Genomic DNA, 20103 nt, shown 5'->3' with positions numbered 1-20103 from the left:
CCGCCCCTTCCAACGGCGGTTCGGCGGGCAAGGCCGAGGACGGGGACAGGCTTCGGGGCAATCGCAACAGCAACACCAGTTCCGTAAGCCGTTCCAGAAGCGCCAGAAGGGCAGAGGTGGCCAGCAGTCGGCCCCAGCGCCCAAGGGCCAGGCTGGGTCTAGGCCCTAGGAACCTACTTCCCCCGGATCCGTTACCCACTCCGGTAGGGGGAAGCATTCAATTTTTTCTGGCAGAGTGGAGAAAAACTACTCAGGACAAGTGGGTGCTGAATATTGATTGCAATGGATACAGTCTGCGGTTCACCAGCCCTCCTCCAGCAATTCCCCCAGTCAGCTCGCAGTTTCAGCTGCGCGAGCTTCAGGCGGAAGCGGATATCCTGTTGAGGAAAAGGGCGATAGAAGACCTACCTCTGTCTCAGAGAGGAAGAGGTCTGTACTCCCGGTTCTTTCTGGTTCGCAAGAAGGACAAGAACGAGTACAGGCCTATTCTGGATTTGCGACAGGCAAACAAATGGATTCGCAGGGAAAAATTTCGCATGCTGTCGTTGCATCAGATTTACCCTCAGTTGCAAAGGGGAGACTGGCTATGCGCTATAGGCCTACAGGATGCTTACTTCCATGTGCCCATTGCACACAAACACAGGAAGTTCCTGCGGTTCCAAGTCGGCACCAATCACTATCAATACACAGTACTCCCATTCGGGCTGAAACCTGCACCAAGAACGTTCTGGAAGTGCATGGCGGTGGTAGCAGCACACCTGAGGAAGAACAAGGTGTTCGTCTACCCGTACTTGGACGATTGGTTGATCAAGGAATCCTCCTTCTCGGAAGCGCGACCACACTTCCAGAAGACATGCGTTCTCTTGAACAAGCTGGGGCTGCACGTCAACATGGCCAAGTCTGTCCCGATTCCGGTCCAATGCATACAGTACTTGGGAGCCTCCATCAATACGCTGTCAGCAAGCGGGTCTCCTTCGGAAGAGCGACGATTATCACTCCTTCGGAAGGCTCAGGCTCTTATGACGACTCCATCTACAACAGTGAGGACGGTGTCTTCTCTACTGGGATCGATGGCCTCTTGTATCTTCCTGACGCCACACGCACGGCTGCACATGAGACCACTGCAGGAGTGCTTGGAGGACCAGTGGGATCAGAGGAAAGGATCTTGGGACAACAAGATTCGACTGTCGCTGCATGCTCTTCAGTCTCTGAAGTGGTGGTGTTCGGCGGAGAATCTCCTCAGAGAGGTTCCCTTTCACAAGGACATTCCCACGCAGACTGTCGTGACGGATGCGTCTCTTCTGGGATGGGGAGCGCACTCCGGGACTCTACAGATTCAAGGCACGTGGTCACCGATGGAGGCCACGTATCACATCAATTTCCTGGAACTCAGGGCTGTTCACTTGGCGCTGAAGGCCTTTCTTCCGTCCTTCCAGACCAACTCTCTGCTTGTACAGACGGACAATACCACCACGATGTATTACCTCAACAAGCAGGGGGGCTCGAGATCGCGCACTCTGTCACAGGAGGCGCAGACGATCTGGCACTGGCTCCTAGCCAGAGGACTGACGATAACGGCCACCCATCTGCCAGGTGTGCAGAATGTTCAGGCAGACGCACTGAGCAGACTGGTTCAGGAAAACCACGAATGGGTCATAAACGACGAAGTACTAGGAGAAGTCTTCGCAAGGTGGGGAACTCCAGACGTAGATTTGTTCGCCACCGCCGAAAACAGCAAGTGCAGAGACTTCGCCTCCAGGTATTTCCAGCAAGGGACGTTGGGGAACGCGTTATGGATCGACTGGACGAACAGCTTTCTGTACGCTTTTCCTCCCATTCCCCTGATTCCGGCGGTGCTCATCAAGCTGGCCCGGTCCAGAGCTCGGATGATGCTCATCGCCCCGGAGTGGCCCAGGCAGTGGTGGTTCACGGACTTACTTCACCGGTCTCTCCTTCCTCACATTCGGTTGCCGTGCAGGCCGAACCTACTCACAAACTTCGGGGGACGGATGTTACACCCCAACCTCTCGTCTTTGAGTTTGGCGGCATGGCTCCTGAGTGCAATATGGCCATCTGAATCTGCCCGATGATTGCATGGACATACTGAAGGAGTCTAAGAGACCTTCCACTCGGACTTCGTATGCTTACAAGTGGAAGAGGTTTTGTATCTGGTGCCAGTCTAAGAACCATGATCCTACGACCTGCAAGGAAGATGTCATTCTTCCTTACCTTTTACATTTGGCACAGTCTGGACTTAATGTCCATTCCATTAAGGTCCATCTTGCTGCATTGACTGCCTACAGGAAATGCCCTTCACAGACTTCCTTTTTCCAGATCCCTGTGATCAAAGATTTTCTGGAAGGTTTGAAGAAAGTATTCCCTCCTGTCAGGCTTCCCTCGCCTTCATGGGAATTGAATGTGGTGCTGTCCAGATTGATGAAGGAGCCTTTTGAACCTATTCATAAGGCTTTGTTGCAGCACCTGTCCTGGAAGGCGGCGTTCCTCGTGGCCATTACATCGGCCCGCAGGGTGAGTGAAATTCAGGCGTTGTGTTGTAATGAACCTTATACTGTATTTCATGCTGCTAAGGTTGTTATGCGTACTCACCCTAAATTTCTTCCCAAGGTTATTTCTGATTTTCATGTCAACCAGACTATAACTTTGCCTACGTTTTTTCAGAACCCTTCATCCCCAGCGGAGAGGTCTCTCCATTCCCTGGATGTTAGGAGGGTGTTGAAATTTTATCTGGATAAAACCAAGGATATTCGTAGGTCTGACCAGTTGTTCATCAATTATGGATCGGTCAGGACGGGTCTTGCGACCTCTAAGCAGTCCATCTCTAGGTGGATTGTGTCCTGCATACAATTGTGTTACCAAAAGGCTAATAAGACCTTAGGAGGTAAGCCTAAGGCTCATTCCACCAGGGGCAAAGCTGCCACGACGGCTCTGCTCCGTAACGTGCCGATTGCTGAAATCTGCAAGGCAGCCACTTGGAAGTCGGTTCATACCTTTGCTAAACATTACTGCCTGGACACTGACGCCAGGGCAGACGCTCAGGTTGGGCAGGCTTCGCTGCGGAATTTTTTCGCACAGTAGTGGCGTTATGTTCTCCACCGCCGCTTTGGTGTGGGGATGGGCTTGCCATTCTATTCACTAGATTATGACTATACACAGAGATCCCCTACTACAGAAGGAGTAGTTTCTGTCCTGTAACTCCAGTTCTGTAGTAGGGGTATATCTGTTATAGTCATAAGCGCCCGCCCTCCTCCCCGGTGGAGATTGTTCATCATGTAAAGAATGCGACAGGTCTGGCGTGCTTCGCCTTCAAAAAGAACTGAAAGCAGAGGGACCTGCTATGCATTCTGGGATACTGGGAGAAGTTCTGGAAAGTTCTCTTAAAGGCACAGTATCCTATTTAAGCCACATAATGGCAGCCTATGGGGCTTGTCTGTCCCTACCTTCCTCTCTATCATTCCAGAGTCTTTGACTGGGGGAGGCAAGTTTCTCTATGGTAGAAACTGGCAGGCTATGCTGTGTGTGGTGTTTTTTTGGTGGAATTTCTAGTTGAAGTACTGGACAGTGTAGCCTGTGGATATAGGCTGCATTATTTGTCTTTAAATTCTCTCTTAAGTGTCTCTGCAGTTTCTGCATTATTTTGACAATTTAAGAGATTATTTTTGATTGCCGGGGTCCACGCACATGGGCGGGACTATTCACTAGATTATGACTATAACAGAGATACCCCTACTACAGAACTGGAGTTACAGGACAGAAACTACTCCTTACCTCTTATATCACTGTCTCAGTATATGGTTTGACCCCCCGGTAGGGCCCCATGTGTTTTCTATGCTTATTGCTTGTTTCTAAAGTATTTCATTTGTGCATTTGATATCTCTGGGTATGAGATATACCAAGTTAGTTATTAGTATTGTTATAATAATTACTAAAGTATTTTTGTGAACACTTGTGGGCTTCTTTCTTGTGGGAAAGCTTGCTGACTGACTAAGTGGTAAATGTACCCACTTTAAACCCTCTTGAATAAACCTTAGTTGCTCGCCACAGCTACCCCTTAAGAGCTTTGGTAATCAGGGACCTAAACACTATCACTAAGGGTTGCCTGGGTTCAGCACACAGTGCCTCACCATAGGTGGACACTATATATTGAGGCAGCCTCTTTCAAACAGTCCTACTAGTAAAATGCATTTCCCACATATGTATTTAAGTTGCATTTTTATTTCATTGGAGGCGTATGCGTCATATTACAGATTATTTTGTTCTCCAGTATTGTATCTTTCATAGATTCACATGCTTGAATCTTCCCAGTCGTCATGGTCAGAGTGCCACGGTAACAGTAATATAAGCAGTGCAAATACAGTTGCATTAAGAATCATATTGAAAACAATAGACATCTTTAGACCATTCACATTGTTTTAATTCATCCAAACCTCAACTAATCAGAGCAGAGACCCTGAAACATTCCTTCCCTGCAGACCCACCATACCTAGAGATTTCCTACTGGTCATCGTGTGTTAGGGAGTCTCCCTGAGCTCTGCTCAGGCACAGTATCACTGCTGTCAACTTTTGACCTGATAGCTCTTCAAACTGCTTCTGAACCTCCAAGAAACATCTGAGGTACAGGTTCTGTTGGATTATTTCCCTGCTTGACCATGTCTGAGGGATCCAAAAGGCTTTTCAAGTCTTGTAAATCCTGTGGGAAAGTTAGACTATTCTCTTTGGACCTTCACAAGGAATGTGTGTACTGTCTTTACATTCAGTACAAACCCAAAGAGAGCAAGTACTGTCACATTTTTTAAGCCCAAACCCTCAAGATCCCACTGAGGTCTGGCTTCTTCTCTGGTACCAGAAGAAAAAAGATCAGTCTGAGTCTTGAGTGCTAAGAAAATGGCAACTCTTGTTGGAGCGGAATTACCAGCTTGAGTTTATCTCTAAAACACCATACTCACATGGGCCCATAAAACATTCCTACAATAAGCTGGCAAGCTTGCGCTGGCAAACAGGGCTTAATTTATTTTATAGTGAAATATATCTATACGCTATTTCTTACCAATACTTTATCACCTTAGTTATCAATCTCCTCTGGTCGATAGATCAGGTTGTTAGCATAATAGGCATAAACAACATTGACCTTTTATTTGAATGACCACAGACTCGGGAGAGTTTTAAAACCTTTATGCAATAAAAGTCAAATACCAGTACACGTCAAAACACCAAATTTTTCAAAGAGAAATTATGATTTAAGTAAAGACATTAAAAAAACATAGTAAAATCTCATGATGTAGGTACCTGGGATAGGTGGAAAATGGAAACGGTACAAGGACATACCACCTACCTATAATGGTGCGAGGACCAACCCCTGGCCAAGTGCTGGAAAAAGGGACTCCCGAGTAGTCAGGAGCCAGCAGTTCAGGACAGGTGTAGGACAGGACAGGTAACCTCTTCTAAGTGTAACACCTGGGTTACACCCCTCTCTGGTGCTACTTTCAAATCTCCCCTTCTAGATGGATAGGTTCATATTCTTCAGCAATCTCTTTTCTCGATTCTTCTGTCCAAGTGCTCGGACAGCGTCTCTGACCTCCTTGGCCTCCAGCGCCTTCTGCAGCAATGATGGGTCATGACAGGTCGGTGATGAATCTGACATGTCGGTGACAATCTAACTGGCTAAGCCTACCTCAGTTATACTACTCTTTGTGTATGTACCACCCCCAAATGTTTCAATATTCATGTTTTCTCTACTGGTGATTGGACAATGGGATAGGGAGAAGTCATAACACCATACAATGCAGTGTTAATTTTCTGAGGTTCATGGTATGTTCCCTCCCCTTACTTATTTCCCATGCTTTATTCTTTCCCATCTGCATTTCACATTGGGTTTACATCATTGTATGCAACTTTTATATGTTTGCTTCCCCTCTTCGGGTCAAAAGGTTCTTTTCCCAGGCTCATCTTCTGGTCACTGTAGTCTTGTCAGATTTTCAATGTAATTTCATGAAATTTGCTACATCCAATTCGCCTGCGTCCCCCATGACAAGATGTCGCTTTCAGTCACCCTCCTGGCCCAAATACGAACTAATAATAAAGTCAAAGAAAAAGCATGTTAGCATACGAATATAAATGAATGCAGTGTATACCAATTTTTCCTACTCTAATTCCTTTAATTTATTTTAGCTATTGCATTAGCAGTTTAGTGAGAAAGTGAGGTTTTCGGCGTAGCATGTGCATTGTCATGTTAGTTCCAAGCGGCCGTTTTAAATACTACTGCGCAGCTGCAAAGAGTTCCCACCAAAGCAAAAAACTTCATACTACATAGATGCAGTAGACGTATGCGCAGAAAAGTTCCTGCGATTTTTAGCAGCCATCTTAAGTCCCTCGGGTTACTTGTTAGTAAAGCACATTAAAAAGCTTCCCCTAGATACAGTAAATGTTGTCTACTTACAAAACATGTTGGTTATATTATTACATATTATTTCGGGAGGATTGAATTCAAGCAAGTTTCTTTACGTACGAAACTTTGCTCCATCACTCTTCACCCAAAAAGTTGTTAAAATGAGGGCTCTTCCTCTTCTGACAAGGACGTAAATAGGGTAAAATCCCATAGCAGGTATACCAGTGTTGAGATGCCAAAAAGTAAAGAGCTTTCTGAGTCTCCTTCCTCTCACAGAAGATCTCCCTCTTCACCTGCATCTGTTCCTGACACACCTTTTAATGAACTGTCCATGAAGAAAATCCGTTCGCCTACGGATCTATTGTCAACATATCAGCGCTTGTCTTGCTTTCAGTCCCAGTGACTACTGCGGCATCTACTGCCTACGATCAGGACGACGATGACCCCATCTTTGTCGTCGATGAAGACATTGACGACAACTTCATCCGTCGACTGTCGATGAAGATTCCATCCAGGGCAATGTCCTAGACGATCCCATCGGCGGCACTGTCGACAAACTTGTTGACAATCGTAAAAGGCATCGTTTTTATAACAGTGTTTGTGGTACTGCTCGGGGGCAGAAAAGCATCAGTGCTGCTCTGTAGAAGTGAGACCTGCCCTGGGGCAACCAAGTTTCAGTATTACTCCTCAACAAGTCCAGAGAGTCTTTGAATGAATCTCTATCAAAATAGATAAATTCCATGTCCTTCTCATCTCCTAAACTCAAACTCTGGTAATAGTACTTTCAGTACTATGGTCCCATCTGTGTGAAAGATGCGTTCCCATTCCAAAACTAAACACAGAGCAGAGAAAGAGAAAAATAGTGATCTAGTACAAGCAAGGTTTGTAGCAGGAACATATACACAGTCACCCACCTCAGGCAAAAAAATGACAAATTAGATTCATTGATAAAAAACAGACATTGAAATTGAAACCCATCCCTGGTGCGCCATTACTTTGCAACAGTTGTAGAACAAGAGGTCCTTCTCCTTCAGAGAAGACGGTAGAGTCAATTTGCTAGTTCTGTCTTTAATTCCAGAACAGAACTTCACATTTGTAGTTATTTTGGACAGGTATGATTGTTTTGGACATAAAGAAGGTACAAGGTACAAGGACTGAGAGGATGTATTGAATCAAATTTATTGTTTGAAGGCTCTTCTTAATTTTTTTCAATGTACTACTTCAAGTGTATACATTTTAACATGCAGTCTTAAAGGCTTTCAACAAAGATTATGTGGTGCCCATGTCCTCCTATACATTTGACCTTTTTGGACAGGTAGTACCAGCAACCTTCTTAATTGTCTATCTACACTGCACTAGGCATGTCATTGTTGTCTCTCATAATTCAACCCACCAAAATATCTACCAGTTTCACTGGTCTTTGGCAATGAAATCCTTGCCAATCAAATCTCATTTGAGGGCTTTTCTTGTTCTTTGCCAGACATTATTGAAGTTACATGTTGTAATGATAGGCTTTCCTCTTTTACACTATAACTGTACAGCTGGTGTCATACCTCTATCTAGTCTGTGGAATCTCAAGGTCCAGCTTCTGACCATATTAATATTTGGTCATTGGATTACTTGTTTGGCTTGCGCACAGAACATTGGAGATCTAAGCTATGCGTATACGAAAAGCAACTTAGCAACTGAACTATACTATGGGACAGCTGATTGCAACTTTAGGCCTTCAGGCCCTACCATTGCATCCCAGGTTGGCACTTTTGGTTTCTGCTCCTCCCTCTTCTTCTCCTGTTAGACGACATGAGGAATATATAGGGGATGACAATGTAGATTTCAAGGAAGATAAAGACTCAAGCGTTAGTAATGCTTTCTACGGTCTTCTTATGTTTAAGGTTGTAGAAACCTTCAGTAGACTCTGTTAGAACAATTGGTGTATTTCCCTTTGTGCGCCCACACTCCCAAGATACGTTGTCAGTGCGGGATTACAATTTATCACCCACCTGGACCGTTAGGCCTTTTTGGTCAGGATCTTCCGGACGTAGTTGCTAATTTGGCCGGCCCTTTTTCCAATTTTACATTACTTTGAGACCTTAATCTCCATTTGATCTGACTCTCCCTTCATCCACATCAGACTTGGCTGATGGGGACATTCCAACCGAACCAAAAAGTGAGTGCGGCCACCCACTCCAAAGGCCATTTATTGGTCCCTATATTTTCTAATATTCATAATCTTCAGGGCAGTGCCCCGGTTCCTATACTCTGGACGGACCACTTGCTTATCCCTTTCTCCCGGCCCATACAAGATATCATTACACCAGGTATAAAGATTAAAATATGTACTCTGCCCTGGTCCAAACTTCCTTAGACGTTTTGGGTCGCTATCCTTGAAGACAGTGTGCCCAAGCTGGACTCTGACCCTGTCATAGTCAACAACAACTTCAACAACTGGCTTGAGTCTTCTCTCAACTCCGTCCTTCCAAAAACACTTATGCATAAAAATTTAGGAACCAATAAAAATGCCTGGTACTCCTCGAAACTTCGGGAGCTCAAACAATCTTGTAAAGAGATTGGAAAGAAGTTGGAGAAAGGACTACTTGGTCTCCAAAAAAAACGAATACAGAGCTGCAATTAAACTTTACAAAGCGGAAATAAATAGCGCTCAAATTATTTATTACCAAGATAGAATTACTTCTGCAGCAAATTCCCCTCAGGAAATTTTTTGGATTGCAAAAGCTCTTGTTACTCCTTACACCCCTCCTATTACTTCGGAGGACACTCAACTCCGATGTAACCAGTTAGCAGACTTCTTTTTAAATAAAATACAATTGATTTACGGGTCTTTTTCACAGGATGTAGTCCCTCAAATGGATTCCAGCTTTGACATCGCTACTCCAATCCAATTATGTTCACTGGAAAAATTCCCCCCTTTGAATATGACATCCTTCCAGGGGATCCTGGCTCGTTTAAAATCTGGCTCCCCTCTAGACCCTGCTCCCCCCTCCATATTAAAAGAAGTTATTATCTAGGTATCGTCAGTGATACTGGATTTAATCAATGCCTCATTGCGGACAGGAATTGTCCCCCCTGCTTGGAAGCAAGCGATGGTCAAAGCCTTGTTAAAGAAATCTAATTTGGATCCTGAGGAGTCGCTCTATATCCCTGTTACCTGGAGTAAGTAAAATAGACGAGAGATATGTGAACTCTATCCTCTCCGCTTTTCTGGAAAATAATAACTGTTTCCACCCTACCTAGACAGGATTTAGAGCTTAGCGCAGCCTTTGATGCTGTGAACCACCAACTATTGATCCGACAACTTAGAAATGTGGGAGTGGCAGGAACTGTGTTAAAATGGCTGTAGTCTTTTCTTGAAGACAGATCTTTTGTAGTCTTGGAAGATGACATTATATCAAATTTGATGCCATTAAATTGTGGGGTTCCTCAGGGGTCCTCCTTAAGCCCCACTCTATTTAATATCTATTTAGGCCCGTTGACTGAAATAGTATTGCCATTTGGGGTACAAATAATCACTTACGCTGACGATACCCAGCTGGTGGTTTCTATCAATCAGCAAGATAGTTCCTCGCCACGTTTAGCTCCATGTCTTGGTGCCGTTTCTAAGTGGATGGATGAATCATATCTAAAGCTTAATGGGGCTAAGACAGAGCTTATGCTACTGGGCAATTCAGCCCTTCTGAATATAGATAATCTCTGGCCTAGATGTCTGGGTCCAGCCCCTACCCCCAAACAACATATTAAGAGCCTTGGTGTGTGGCTGGACCGTAACCTCGATCTTAAGTAACAAGCTCAAAAGGTTGCAGCTAGCTGCTATGGAATGCTGAGGCTGATTAGAAAGATCTTCCGTCTACTGCCTTTCGGTGCTAATAGGCTGCTGGTCCAGGCATTCATTCTTTTACGGTTAGATTATTCCAATGTCTTATATCTTGGAGCACCGCTTCCCACGTTTAGAAGACTGCAGACTGTGCAGAATTGTGCTGCTCGCCTGTTGTTGAATACTCCCAGGGGTATGTCGGCCAAACCTGCTCTTGCCTCCCTCCACTGGCTCCCCATTAAAGAACGAGTTCAGTTTAAGGCTTTATGCATTGCTCATAAAGCACTTACTGGCAAAGGTTTTTTCTTGATGCGTTCCCTCATCCAGCCCTACCACCCAAAGAGAGCGTTTAGATCTGAAAATAGGCGATTGATCACAATCCCGAAAATTAGAAGAGCCCGAAGTGGGGGCCAACTCTTCTCGTATAATGTGGCAAAGCTTTGGAACCTTTTGCCCATGCATATACGTTTAGAGGTTGACCATCTGACCTTTCGAAAGAAAGTAAAAACCCATCTTTTCCCTTGATGATCGCCTAATTAATAAGTTGTTGCCGCTAGCGCTGGGATGCCCACGGGTGAGCATGCGCTTTATAAATGTTAATTTCATTTCATTTCATGTAGAGGTTGCGAGTCATGGAAAAGTACTGAGATGTATTTTATTTTAACCTGACAATCAGTACTGAACTCCTGCTATTATGCAAGAAACTCTCCAGTCTCTGTTTGCAGGGATGCCTACTGTAAGGACAGAGGTTCTTTGACCCATGTCGTACTGATTAAAGAATCAAACAACATGGAGGCACAATGCAAAATGATTTCCTAGAAGTCGGGATTGGTCTCTGGCAAGTCATGGCTTCTACATTGATGCCTAGCTAAATTATGTTTGTAGGGTAAGAGATTAATAGCTACATTAAACACTAAATCACAGATGGAATGCTACATCAAAGTACATTAACTGGGCTCAAACCAGCTGCCTCTCCAATAACTTGTTGAGTTTATGCTTGCCTCTGACCCTGCACAGCGCTCCGCTCCTTCTTGGTTTGTACTATAGTAATACCACATACAAACATATATATGTACTTACATATAAATAGCTAAATACCTACTCTTCTTAAGAAATCTGATATTGAGTTTAGAGACATGCTAAAAAGTGCATGAGTACTTAAAAGCAAATTGCCTATGTGCCTAGCTATGCATTGTGTAGAGAAACTTCTCAAAATTTGGAAATTCTAGACAATGTCTTTGGCATTGTATGGAATACTTTCCTGTAACGTTCAATAATTGATGCCCAGCAGCAATGTAAATCCGAAGTGCTCACTATCTAGTTATTAAGTGGCATCTCATCAATGCTCCTCCAGATTTTAATATTCTGAGGCTTTCAGTCCTGTAAGACAAACCACCCTTTCTTGTACAAATCTGCCAATCTAAGCAAAGACCATTGATTGTAGTCTATACTTAAGCCTGTTTGCTCAACACTCAGAATGCAGTTAAACATCGTAAGCCATGCTCATGATATCCCAAATATTGAACCAAGGAGAGACTATGTAATGGAGCTGCGGTGTAGGAGTCATTGAAACCAGACGGAAGGCTTTGACAGAGTGATACCACACTCAGATTAGAAACGCTGACTTAGTAAAAGAAGGTTCTCCGCTTTTGGGGAAAGCATGCTGGACTTACTACTTTCTGTGGTTATGTTTTGCACAAGAGTTCCTTCTTGCCTTTGTTCTTCCCATACTCTCCCGCCTCCTTCTCAACCCCTGTCTCCTCCTTTTCTCGTGTTCCAAGAGTGCCTGTTACTATACAGGAACAACTCTTCAGTATTTGCCAGTTGTTGTCATAGTTCTTACAAAGAGAAGCTCAGATTCAACTAAAAGCATAGTGTTGAATCAGCTTATGTATGAACATAGATCTACCGTCTTGCTGTAGTAAGACACATAATATTGGTGATCATAGAGATGTAGGGAAATAATAGGAATGCATTTTATTAAGACACATAAAGACAAGTATAAAATTCCAAACCCCAATACACACATTTCAGTTAAGGGATAGTTTTAAACCTATGTAAGTAGTGAACTGGCATAGGCTAAAACATGGATGCTCGGAAAAAGATAACTGTGAGTTCTGCAGAAATACATAAGTCACAGTGCACATTAGTTTTAGAAAAAATACATTATTGTTGTATGTTAATTTAGGTGCGCTGGACCATATAAATAGATTATATTTCTTTACAGACTCAAACTTGACAGGTCATCAACAATTAGTAGAGATATCACAGAAAAGACTACCACATTTATATCTGTTAAACAATGAGAGGCCAACAGTAGAAATTGTTTTTGCACTGTCAGTGAGCACAGGGTATAAACAATAGTGGATTCTGCCTTAGCGCAAGTCTGTTGAGAATATGCTAAAGTCAGATAAGCTGGGTTGGGCCCATTGATGGCAAACAAGAGATAATCACTCACTTTGCAGAAAAACAAAAATGTGTTTCTATTTTATCTTACCCTTATTCTGAGAACTAACACGCAAGAAGGGGCTTCTGCTAGTCACAGGCACGTACATTCTTGAAAATACTTATGTGTTTAGGGAATGTCTTACCTGTCCAGTTTATTATTAGCATCATGTAGGAATTTGGGATGTATGTCACTACCACGCACACTTTTACAACGCGTACCATTACAACGCGGTTTTAACAACGCAAGTCGTTACAACGACTTGCGTTGGGGGGGGGGGCGCAAATTTAAAAAATATAATTTACTATTCCAACACCAGTCCCCGTGGATAGAAGGGAAGGTGTTGGGATAGTAAATTAAATGATTTATTATCCTTGAGCGCCACCCAGCGCAATTCGTTGTAACAACTTTCGTTGTTATAACCGCGTGGTAATGGTACTTCGTTGTAACGCTCACGTTGTAAATGTTGTATACCAGGAATTTGTAACCTGTGTAGCTTTTGCAGTATATATAATGCTGCCTATAATCCGGAAGTTTGAACTTCAGAATGTTGTCTCTTTTTGAGGCTGGCTGATTTTCCCAATTCTTTGATTGACTTTAACCATATTATTGTGTGAAATTGGTCCATATTACTTGATTAATAGATTTTCCCATTAACAATAGCTATGAGGGTTTACCTACACCATTAGGGCATAAGTAAAATATGAGTCCTGGCGACGTTTTGAAGTTACAAGCGAGTAAATTACTTAAGGGTCAGGAGATATTTTAACTGCACTTCACTGTAAAGACATCCATGCTCAGATAATCTGCGTAACAGGTAAGTAAATGTTTCTGTCGCTTCCTACCTCAAACAAAAAGAAAAGGACAACATACGCATCAATAATTCATAAAACATCATTGTGGCAAAGTGTGAAAAGATGTTGATAAATAGTGCTTCATTAAAATGAATTATATCATTTTCTTTTTTAGGTGTCCACAGTGTGACGTTTGATGAAAACTTCAAGCATATAATTGCAATGAAATCTCTTGAAGGAGAAGTTGTTACTTTGAAAAATAAGATTTTTGTATCTAATGACGTTGAGGTAAGGTAATTTTAGTATGAAAGGTGTTTTTGTGATATATCAAAAGGGGTATATGATCAACCCACCGAGCTCGTTATTATTTTTGATCCATCTATTTCAGTTGAGCCCCAAAGTAAACAGATTATTTTCCCTAAAGTTGTGCTGCAACTAAAAGAAACACATGTGCATGTATTTTTGAATTAGAGTGCTTATTACTGTATTGCAACAAAAGTAGATTTTCTGCTAAATCAGAGCCTGGCTCCAAGTTATACAGAAAGGTCCATTTTAATTGAGCATAACAAAAACAATGTGATAGATGGAATGCTTGAATTAATCTCAACCAGTGGTGAAACTTGTTCAGGATTGCTTGTGTACCGGTTCAGGCAGGACCTTGCCTGGTAGGTTTGGCTGGACTGTTCCCATTGAGCCGGGTCAAAACTAATTTGCAAATGACTGGGTCCAAACTGAGGTGGCATGGTGGGAGAAAAATTATGGATTGGGATGTGGGCCAGGTGATTGCCAGTGGCTGACATTAATTCAAGCATTCCATACATCATTTTGTTTTTGATGCCCTAAATGTGACGGGTATGCCCAGATGTGGGACCTATGCTAACTGTACCACTTGAACCAATAAATACCTGGCTGATTAGCCCTAATAGGGGCGAAACTGGTCCTGGGCTGCTTGTGTTCTGATTAAGAGACAACTTGGCCTGACAGTGTGGGCTGGACTTTTCCAGTTGGGGCAGCATCAAGACTGAGTTGCATATTGCTGGGTCGAAACTGAGGTGGAATGGTAGGCGAAAAATTATGGATTGTGATGAGACCGCAAGCTATTGCAAGTGACTGATATTAATTAAAGCATTCCATCCATAACCTTCCTTTTGATGCACCAGTTCAATTGAGAGCACAATCTTGAATTTCCTTTGTTTTAATGTGTTTGAAAAGATATCCTGAAAGAATAAATACAATATTTAGTTCATTTTGACCATTTTAGAAATATTGCTTCAGTTTGAACAGTTCATGTTTGTACAACAAGTGCTCATGTTATTAAAGTTATTGGCATTTGCACAGCTCACATTCTGTATGGCTCATAGCAGTTTCTGAACTCCAGTGATTTTCCAACTGGTTCAGAAGTTGTCATTGCAGACTGGTGTATGATTCACTTTTTGATGAGGTGTTATGGGTATTGGTTTCTGGTTTTATTTATGTTTATGTAGCAATTCCTTATTAATTAAGCTGTAGGTTTACTATTTTATTCAATTTAGGATTGGCACCAGGTGGATCTGTTCATTTCTTATTTCCCAGGAGAGGGTGATCTGTCTGGAGGTTCATGGTGGCAAATAATGTTAGTACCTTGGTAACTGGATGTATCTCTTGATCACATCTGGGTTTAGCTGGTAGTGTTTTAGGAGTTCTATAATTTCTTCTGTTGTGTGAGTGGCATGTTAGGCGATTAGTGCTGTTGTGAGCGCACAACAGCTGTGTGTTGTTTATGGTTTTTCTGTGGTGGATGTGGATTATTGGTGCAATGTTTTATGTCACAACTTTGTATGTTAAACATTAGTGGTTAGTGTTGTTGTGAGCCCCATAAGCAGTTCATTATTTGACTTCAATAATATGCAATGTGTGTATCAAAGCTGTTTTGAATAAATTGTTCTTTTAGAAGTGTCTGTCCATTGTTTCTTAGGGATTAGAGGTGCAATGATCCATGTGACAGTTACATGACATTCCTGGCTTGTTTTAGTTGTATAAGATATATCCAATGTGTCCTGTGTGCACTGAATTATCCTATTGGAGCAATGAATGCATTGCTACCCAGGAAATCTATTGTCTTGCTATGGTGCTGTTTGAATGAAAACATTTAAATATACATGCGAGAGGGTACAATACATTAACTGTTTTGCTGCTCACCAACTACAACAAATCATAATTTGTTCTGTAGTGTATTGTAAGGCTGTTTCATTACTTTTACACTGTGTTTTCTGATTTCGTGTCGTAGCTCATGAGGTAGTTTATCATACTGTTGCCATAGAGGATCACCATTGCATCAATGATGTGTTCAGCAGAAACCTTAAACTTCCATCATTTACAATGTCCACAATATGAAGATGAGCAGTTTTATCTTAATTGAACTCCCATACAGTGGAGGCCTCTATTAACAGTATATGTTATGTTATGTTATGTTATATGTATATTTATTGCGCGCACAACTACTCAAGAGTATCCTGGCGCGAAGCATAACCACAAAGAAGTCGAGAGCTGAACAGCCAAACAAAGCAGCTTTAGTAGGCTATGTTAAAAAGATGGGTCTTAAGGAGCTTCTTGAAGCAACCAAGGTCTCTGGTGTCCCTGAGAGTGAATGGGAGGGAATTCCAGAGGGTGGCGGCTTTGACCGAAAAAGATTGCCCGCCCAATCTGGTTCGCCGGAAGCGGGGAACTGCCATCCTTCGTTGGAAAGCTGACCTTAGATGGCGATTTGGAACATGGAAAGTCACTCTTTTCCTGAGATAGGTAGGACCTGTATCATGAAGGGCTCGATGCGTAAGTACCAGGGTTTTGAATTGGACTCTTTGGGCCACCGGTAGCCAGTGAAGGGTAGCCAATTGATGTCTTATGCTGTTTCGTCTGGAGATGCCCAGCAGGAGTCTTGCGGCAGCATTCTGGATAAGCTGAAGTTTATTAACCAGAAAGGAAGGGGAGCCCAGATAAAGCGCGTTAGCATAATCCAAGCGAGATAAAATGAGGGCCCTAGCGACCGTTTCTTTTGCTGGCTGTGGTAAGAGAGGGAAGAATCTGCTCAGAGATCTGAGGGTCCCAAAGCAGGCACCCGTCAGTCGCTTGATCTGCTCTGTGAACCTCAGATCTTCATTGAACCATATGCCCAGGTTCTTGGCTGGGCCACCTTCAGTGAGGGGACGGGGAAAGTCAGGGGGCCAAATTAATTCAGTAAATTGGCTTGGAAATTGACCGTATAGAAGGATCTCTGATTTTCCCTCATTGCATTTGAGTTTGGCATGGGCTAACCAGGTGAAAACGGTTGCCAGGCATTTTTGTGCTACATCAGTTTCTACAGTCGAGTTGCTCCATGTAAACAGGAGCTGGGTGTCATCGGCGTAGGCCATAATTTTTGCACCCAGCTCCTCGGCCAGGTAGATCAGCGGGGTCATATAGATGTTAAAGAGAAGTGGGCTCAATGTAGAGCCCTGTGGGACCCCGGTCTGAACAAGCCTAGCTGAAGAAGAGTAAGGGGGCATCCAGACTTGCTGATAGCGGGAGTCCAGAAAAGATTCCAGCCAGGACCACACAGCCCCCGTGATGCCAATCTCAGTGAGGCAAGCCAGGAGGAGTTGGTGAGGAACCGTATCAAAGGCGGCAGAGAGGTCCAATAAAATTAGCGCCGCTCTGCCACCCCTATCCGTACTATCCTAGCCACTGAACTGGTGGACGTGTTGGTTGGGGATGTATACGTTATAGTAACACCTTGTTAACTTATATAGATCATACTTAATACAAGCCTGTTTTATTTTTTAAAGTCTGTCTGTAATCATTCATATGAATGTTTTCCACAGGCTGTTGCTCCATGTGCGACTTGTAATCATCTATGCCTTGTTCCATATCCCCATTGAACTGATGCTGCATTCTTTCTCCTACCTTTAATTGTTAAAGTGATTGTATTGCATAGAAGTTGCATATTTCAGCACCTCTTACTTGCCAGCGCAGTTTTCCCCAAATTATATTATAGTACACTCATTTTAATAACATTTGCTTTTATTCGTTGATTTGATGTTGCTTCATTAGTATTGGTAAATGTCTTGATTTTTATGTGGCGAGTACAGTAATTGAATTAATATTTAGCCTTGAATTGTTTGGCTTGGATAGGTTTGGCTGAACAGCTTAGCCAACGAAATGAAAGCAACTTTGAAACAATTATTGATTGAATGTGTTGCTGCTGGAAGAAAATCTAATCATGCAATTGATCCATCCCTCTTTCCATCACAGGTAAATACTACTTTTTTGGTAGTTAATTGTACTGTACGGTATAATCACATTTTGGCAAACAGTTGTTATGAATGTTAATTTTCTCTCTCCCTACTGTATTTATTGTTTACTCTCACTAGGAAATGCAATTTGACCCTCTGTGGATTTATCTGAAAATTGCAAATCACAATCAAATTATCCCCCCAGCATCTTACATACATTAAACCACTTAAGTAACTATAGAGTACATTTCTATATAGATATGAGGGAGACAACATTGTATTGCACTATGAAAGCCTCTGCCAGGAGAACATGGAATGCCATTGATGAACTGGAATCAGAGTCAAAGGGCAAAAGATGAGATGGTTGAAATAGTTTAGAAACACTAATGAGCAACCCACCATCAACCTGTAAATGTGTTGGAAGAAAGGTAAGTGTAGGAGTGAGAAGGCCACCTCAACCATTGTTAAATGGGCCCTTAGGGCCATTGTTGACATTGCTAAGTTAGCATGAGCTTTGCTGCTGTGATGCTGCTTTTGCGCATGTTACTGCATGACTTTGTTTTTGCAAGACTCTGTTTGTGCCTTTCAAATGAGAACGGGCTGCTTTCGCGTACTCTGCCTTTCCTGGAGTGTAGTCTAAACACGATGTGCAAGGTCGATCAACAATGCCCCTTGTTATTCTGTTCTGGTCAGTCCCTAACACCTATACATAACATACTACACACAGCTACAGTTCTGAAGGCTCGTGCTTTGATATGACGTTGTTGCATGTTGTTTAAACACACTTAAAGAAAGCCGTTCCATGGAGAAGAGCTCTGCTGATCCTATGATGTAAACCTTACATTCAAACTTTAAGGTATGGTGTCTGCTGTCAAACCCCAAATATCATCTTTTTTTTAATAAAATAAACTTCTTCTAGTCAAGGGGAGGGTGGTTAGGCCTAAAAGCCCTTATTCCAACAGTCTTTATAAAATGACTTCCCCCTTTGTATTCTATAGAATTGCAACAATGCTAACTGTGCTGAGTTCATGCATTTTGCTGCTAGTAGTGGCACGTTTACTGTATTGTACAGCACAATAGTTTAAATAAACATTTTGAACTATTTCAGTGACTCTGCCTATTCTCATTGTAAACAAGTATGAGTGAGTGAGCGAAAGAGTACGTATTCCTCCCGTGATTCCTGAGAGAGCAGGGAGTGTTGTGTTCTGGGTTGTCTAACCATTTGTAGCTCCGTGATATTTGGAGGAGAACGAATGAGACCCTATAGATAGTCGGTTTCGGATTGTATGTACTGATGTAGTAAGTTGGTACACCCCTATACACTGAGGTTCTGTTTTCCTGCGCGTAGTTCTGTGTATATGCAGAATCCCTGCAACATGGCGCCGCCAATGTTTGTTCTTTATTCTTATCTGCGAGACGCTTGAGTAGAGCTTGTGCTTGTCCAGAATACCCTCACTTCTGTTTCCGGAGACAGCTGTGACGGTGTAAACTCCTATATTGATGTTTTTATAGGTTCTATCAAGCTTAAAGTTGAAAACATTTTTTTCTCTTTATTCTTAACCTGTTATTGCGCTGCCGCGTTCTAGGTTGTTTTTGTTTAGCATTAATTGTGGCGGTCTCAATTCCGGACCCTAATTGGGCAGCACTCACAGCTTATTTGACTCAAAAGTGGAGTCCCTAATGCGGGTGTTGTGCTGATTTTTGTAGAAGAAGCGAATGCTGCTTAACGATTCGACGTCTTTTATTCCTGGGTCACCTTTCCGGCGGTGGATGGAACAGATAACTTGTTTCACAAATATACGCCAACAGCCCTTCCTAATGCTTATCAGCCCTATTGGACTCTTGAGATTCTGCTCGCAGCTTGGTAACACCTAATTTGGTTTAATGGCGCCCTTCCTCACCCAATAACGCCTGTCTGTTTAGGTCCTTTATCGATAGGTGGGGCCCCGTGGCCTGGTTTGGCTGGCTATACCCCTCACCCACGTCGGCTGACAACATTGACATTTGCAGAACTCTGCGTGTTACATACGGCTTTAATACCTGTGCATAGAGCTGTTATACAGTTAATGTAGTGCAACTTCCAGATGGGATCACCTGGAGTTGCTGCGCAACCTGCTAGACCTGGTGGTGTAAGTATCCGTCCCGTTATGGTTAATTCAGTAATGGGCAAGCAACCACACAATAAGGATGATTTACCTTATCGGACGGAATCGCCGACCCCGGCAACCGCACACCGCCCCTGGCACCCCTGGCAGAGGCCCCTCGAGGTGGAACGAGCCTCGCATTACACCCGGCGGGGACCGGAGGATCTGACCGGCACTCAACTGCCACTCATCCGGTGTTACTGCGTGGCGACGACCTACCGCCCTCGAGACACACGACGA

The 20103-nt window shown here is 43.1% G+C and overlaps 1 protein-coding gene across 3 annotated transcripts in view; it reads left to right on the top strand.

The window, feature by feature from the left end:
• Positions 1–20103, top strand: part of DYNC2H1 (dynein cytoplasmic 2 heavy chain 1) — a 1560829-nt gene that overhangs the window by 430885 nt on the left and 1109841 nt on the right. For all 3 annotated transcript variants that reach the window (XM_086935265.1, XM_086935264.1, XM_086935263.1), the window contains exons 29-30: positions 13648–13760; positions 17619–17738. In XM_086935265.1, coding sequence (XP_086791391.1) covers positions 13648–13760; positions 17619–17738 — 233 coding nt within the window. The remainder of the gene's footprint in view (positions 1–13647; positions 13761–17618; positions 17739–20103) is intronic.

The sequence above is a fragment of the Lissotriton vulgaris genome, chromosome 8, assembly GCF_964263255.1.
Source record: "Lissotriton vulgaris chromosome 8, aLisVul1.2, whole genome shotgun sequence".
NCBI lineage: Eukaryota > Metazoa > Chordata > Amphibia > Caudata > Salamandridae > Lissotriton > Lissotriton vulgaris.
Note: the sequence above shows the minus strand (reverse complement) of the source record. Positions and strands in the feature narration are given on the sequence as shown.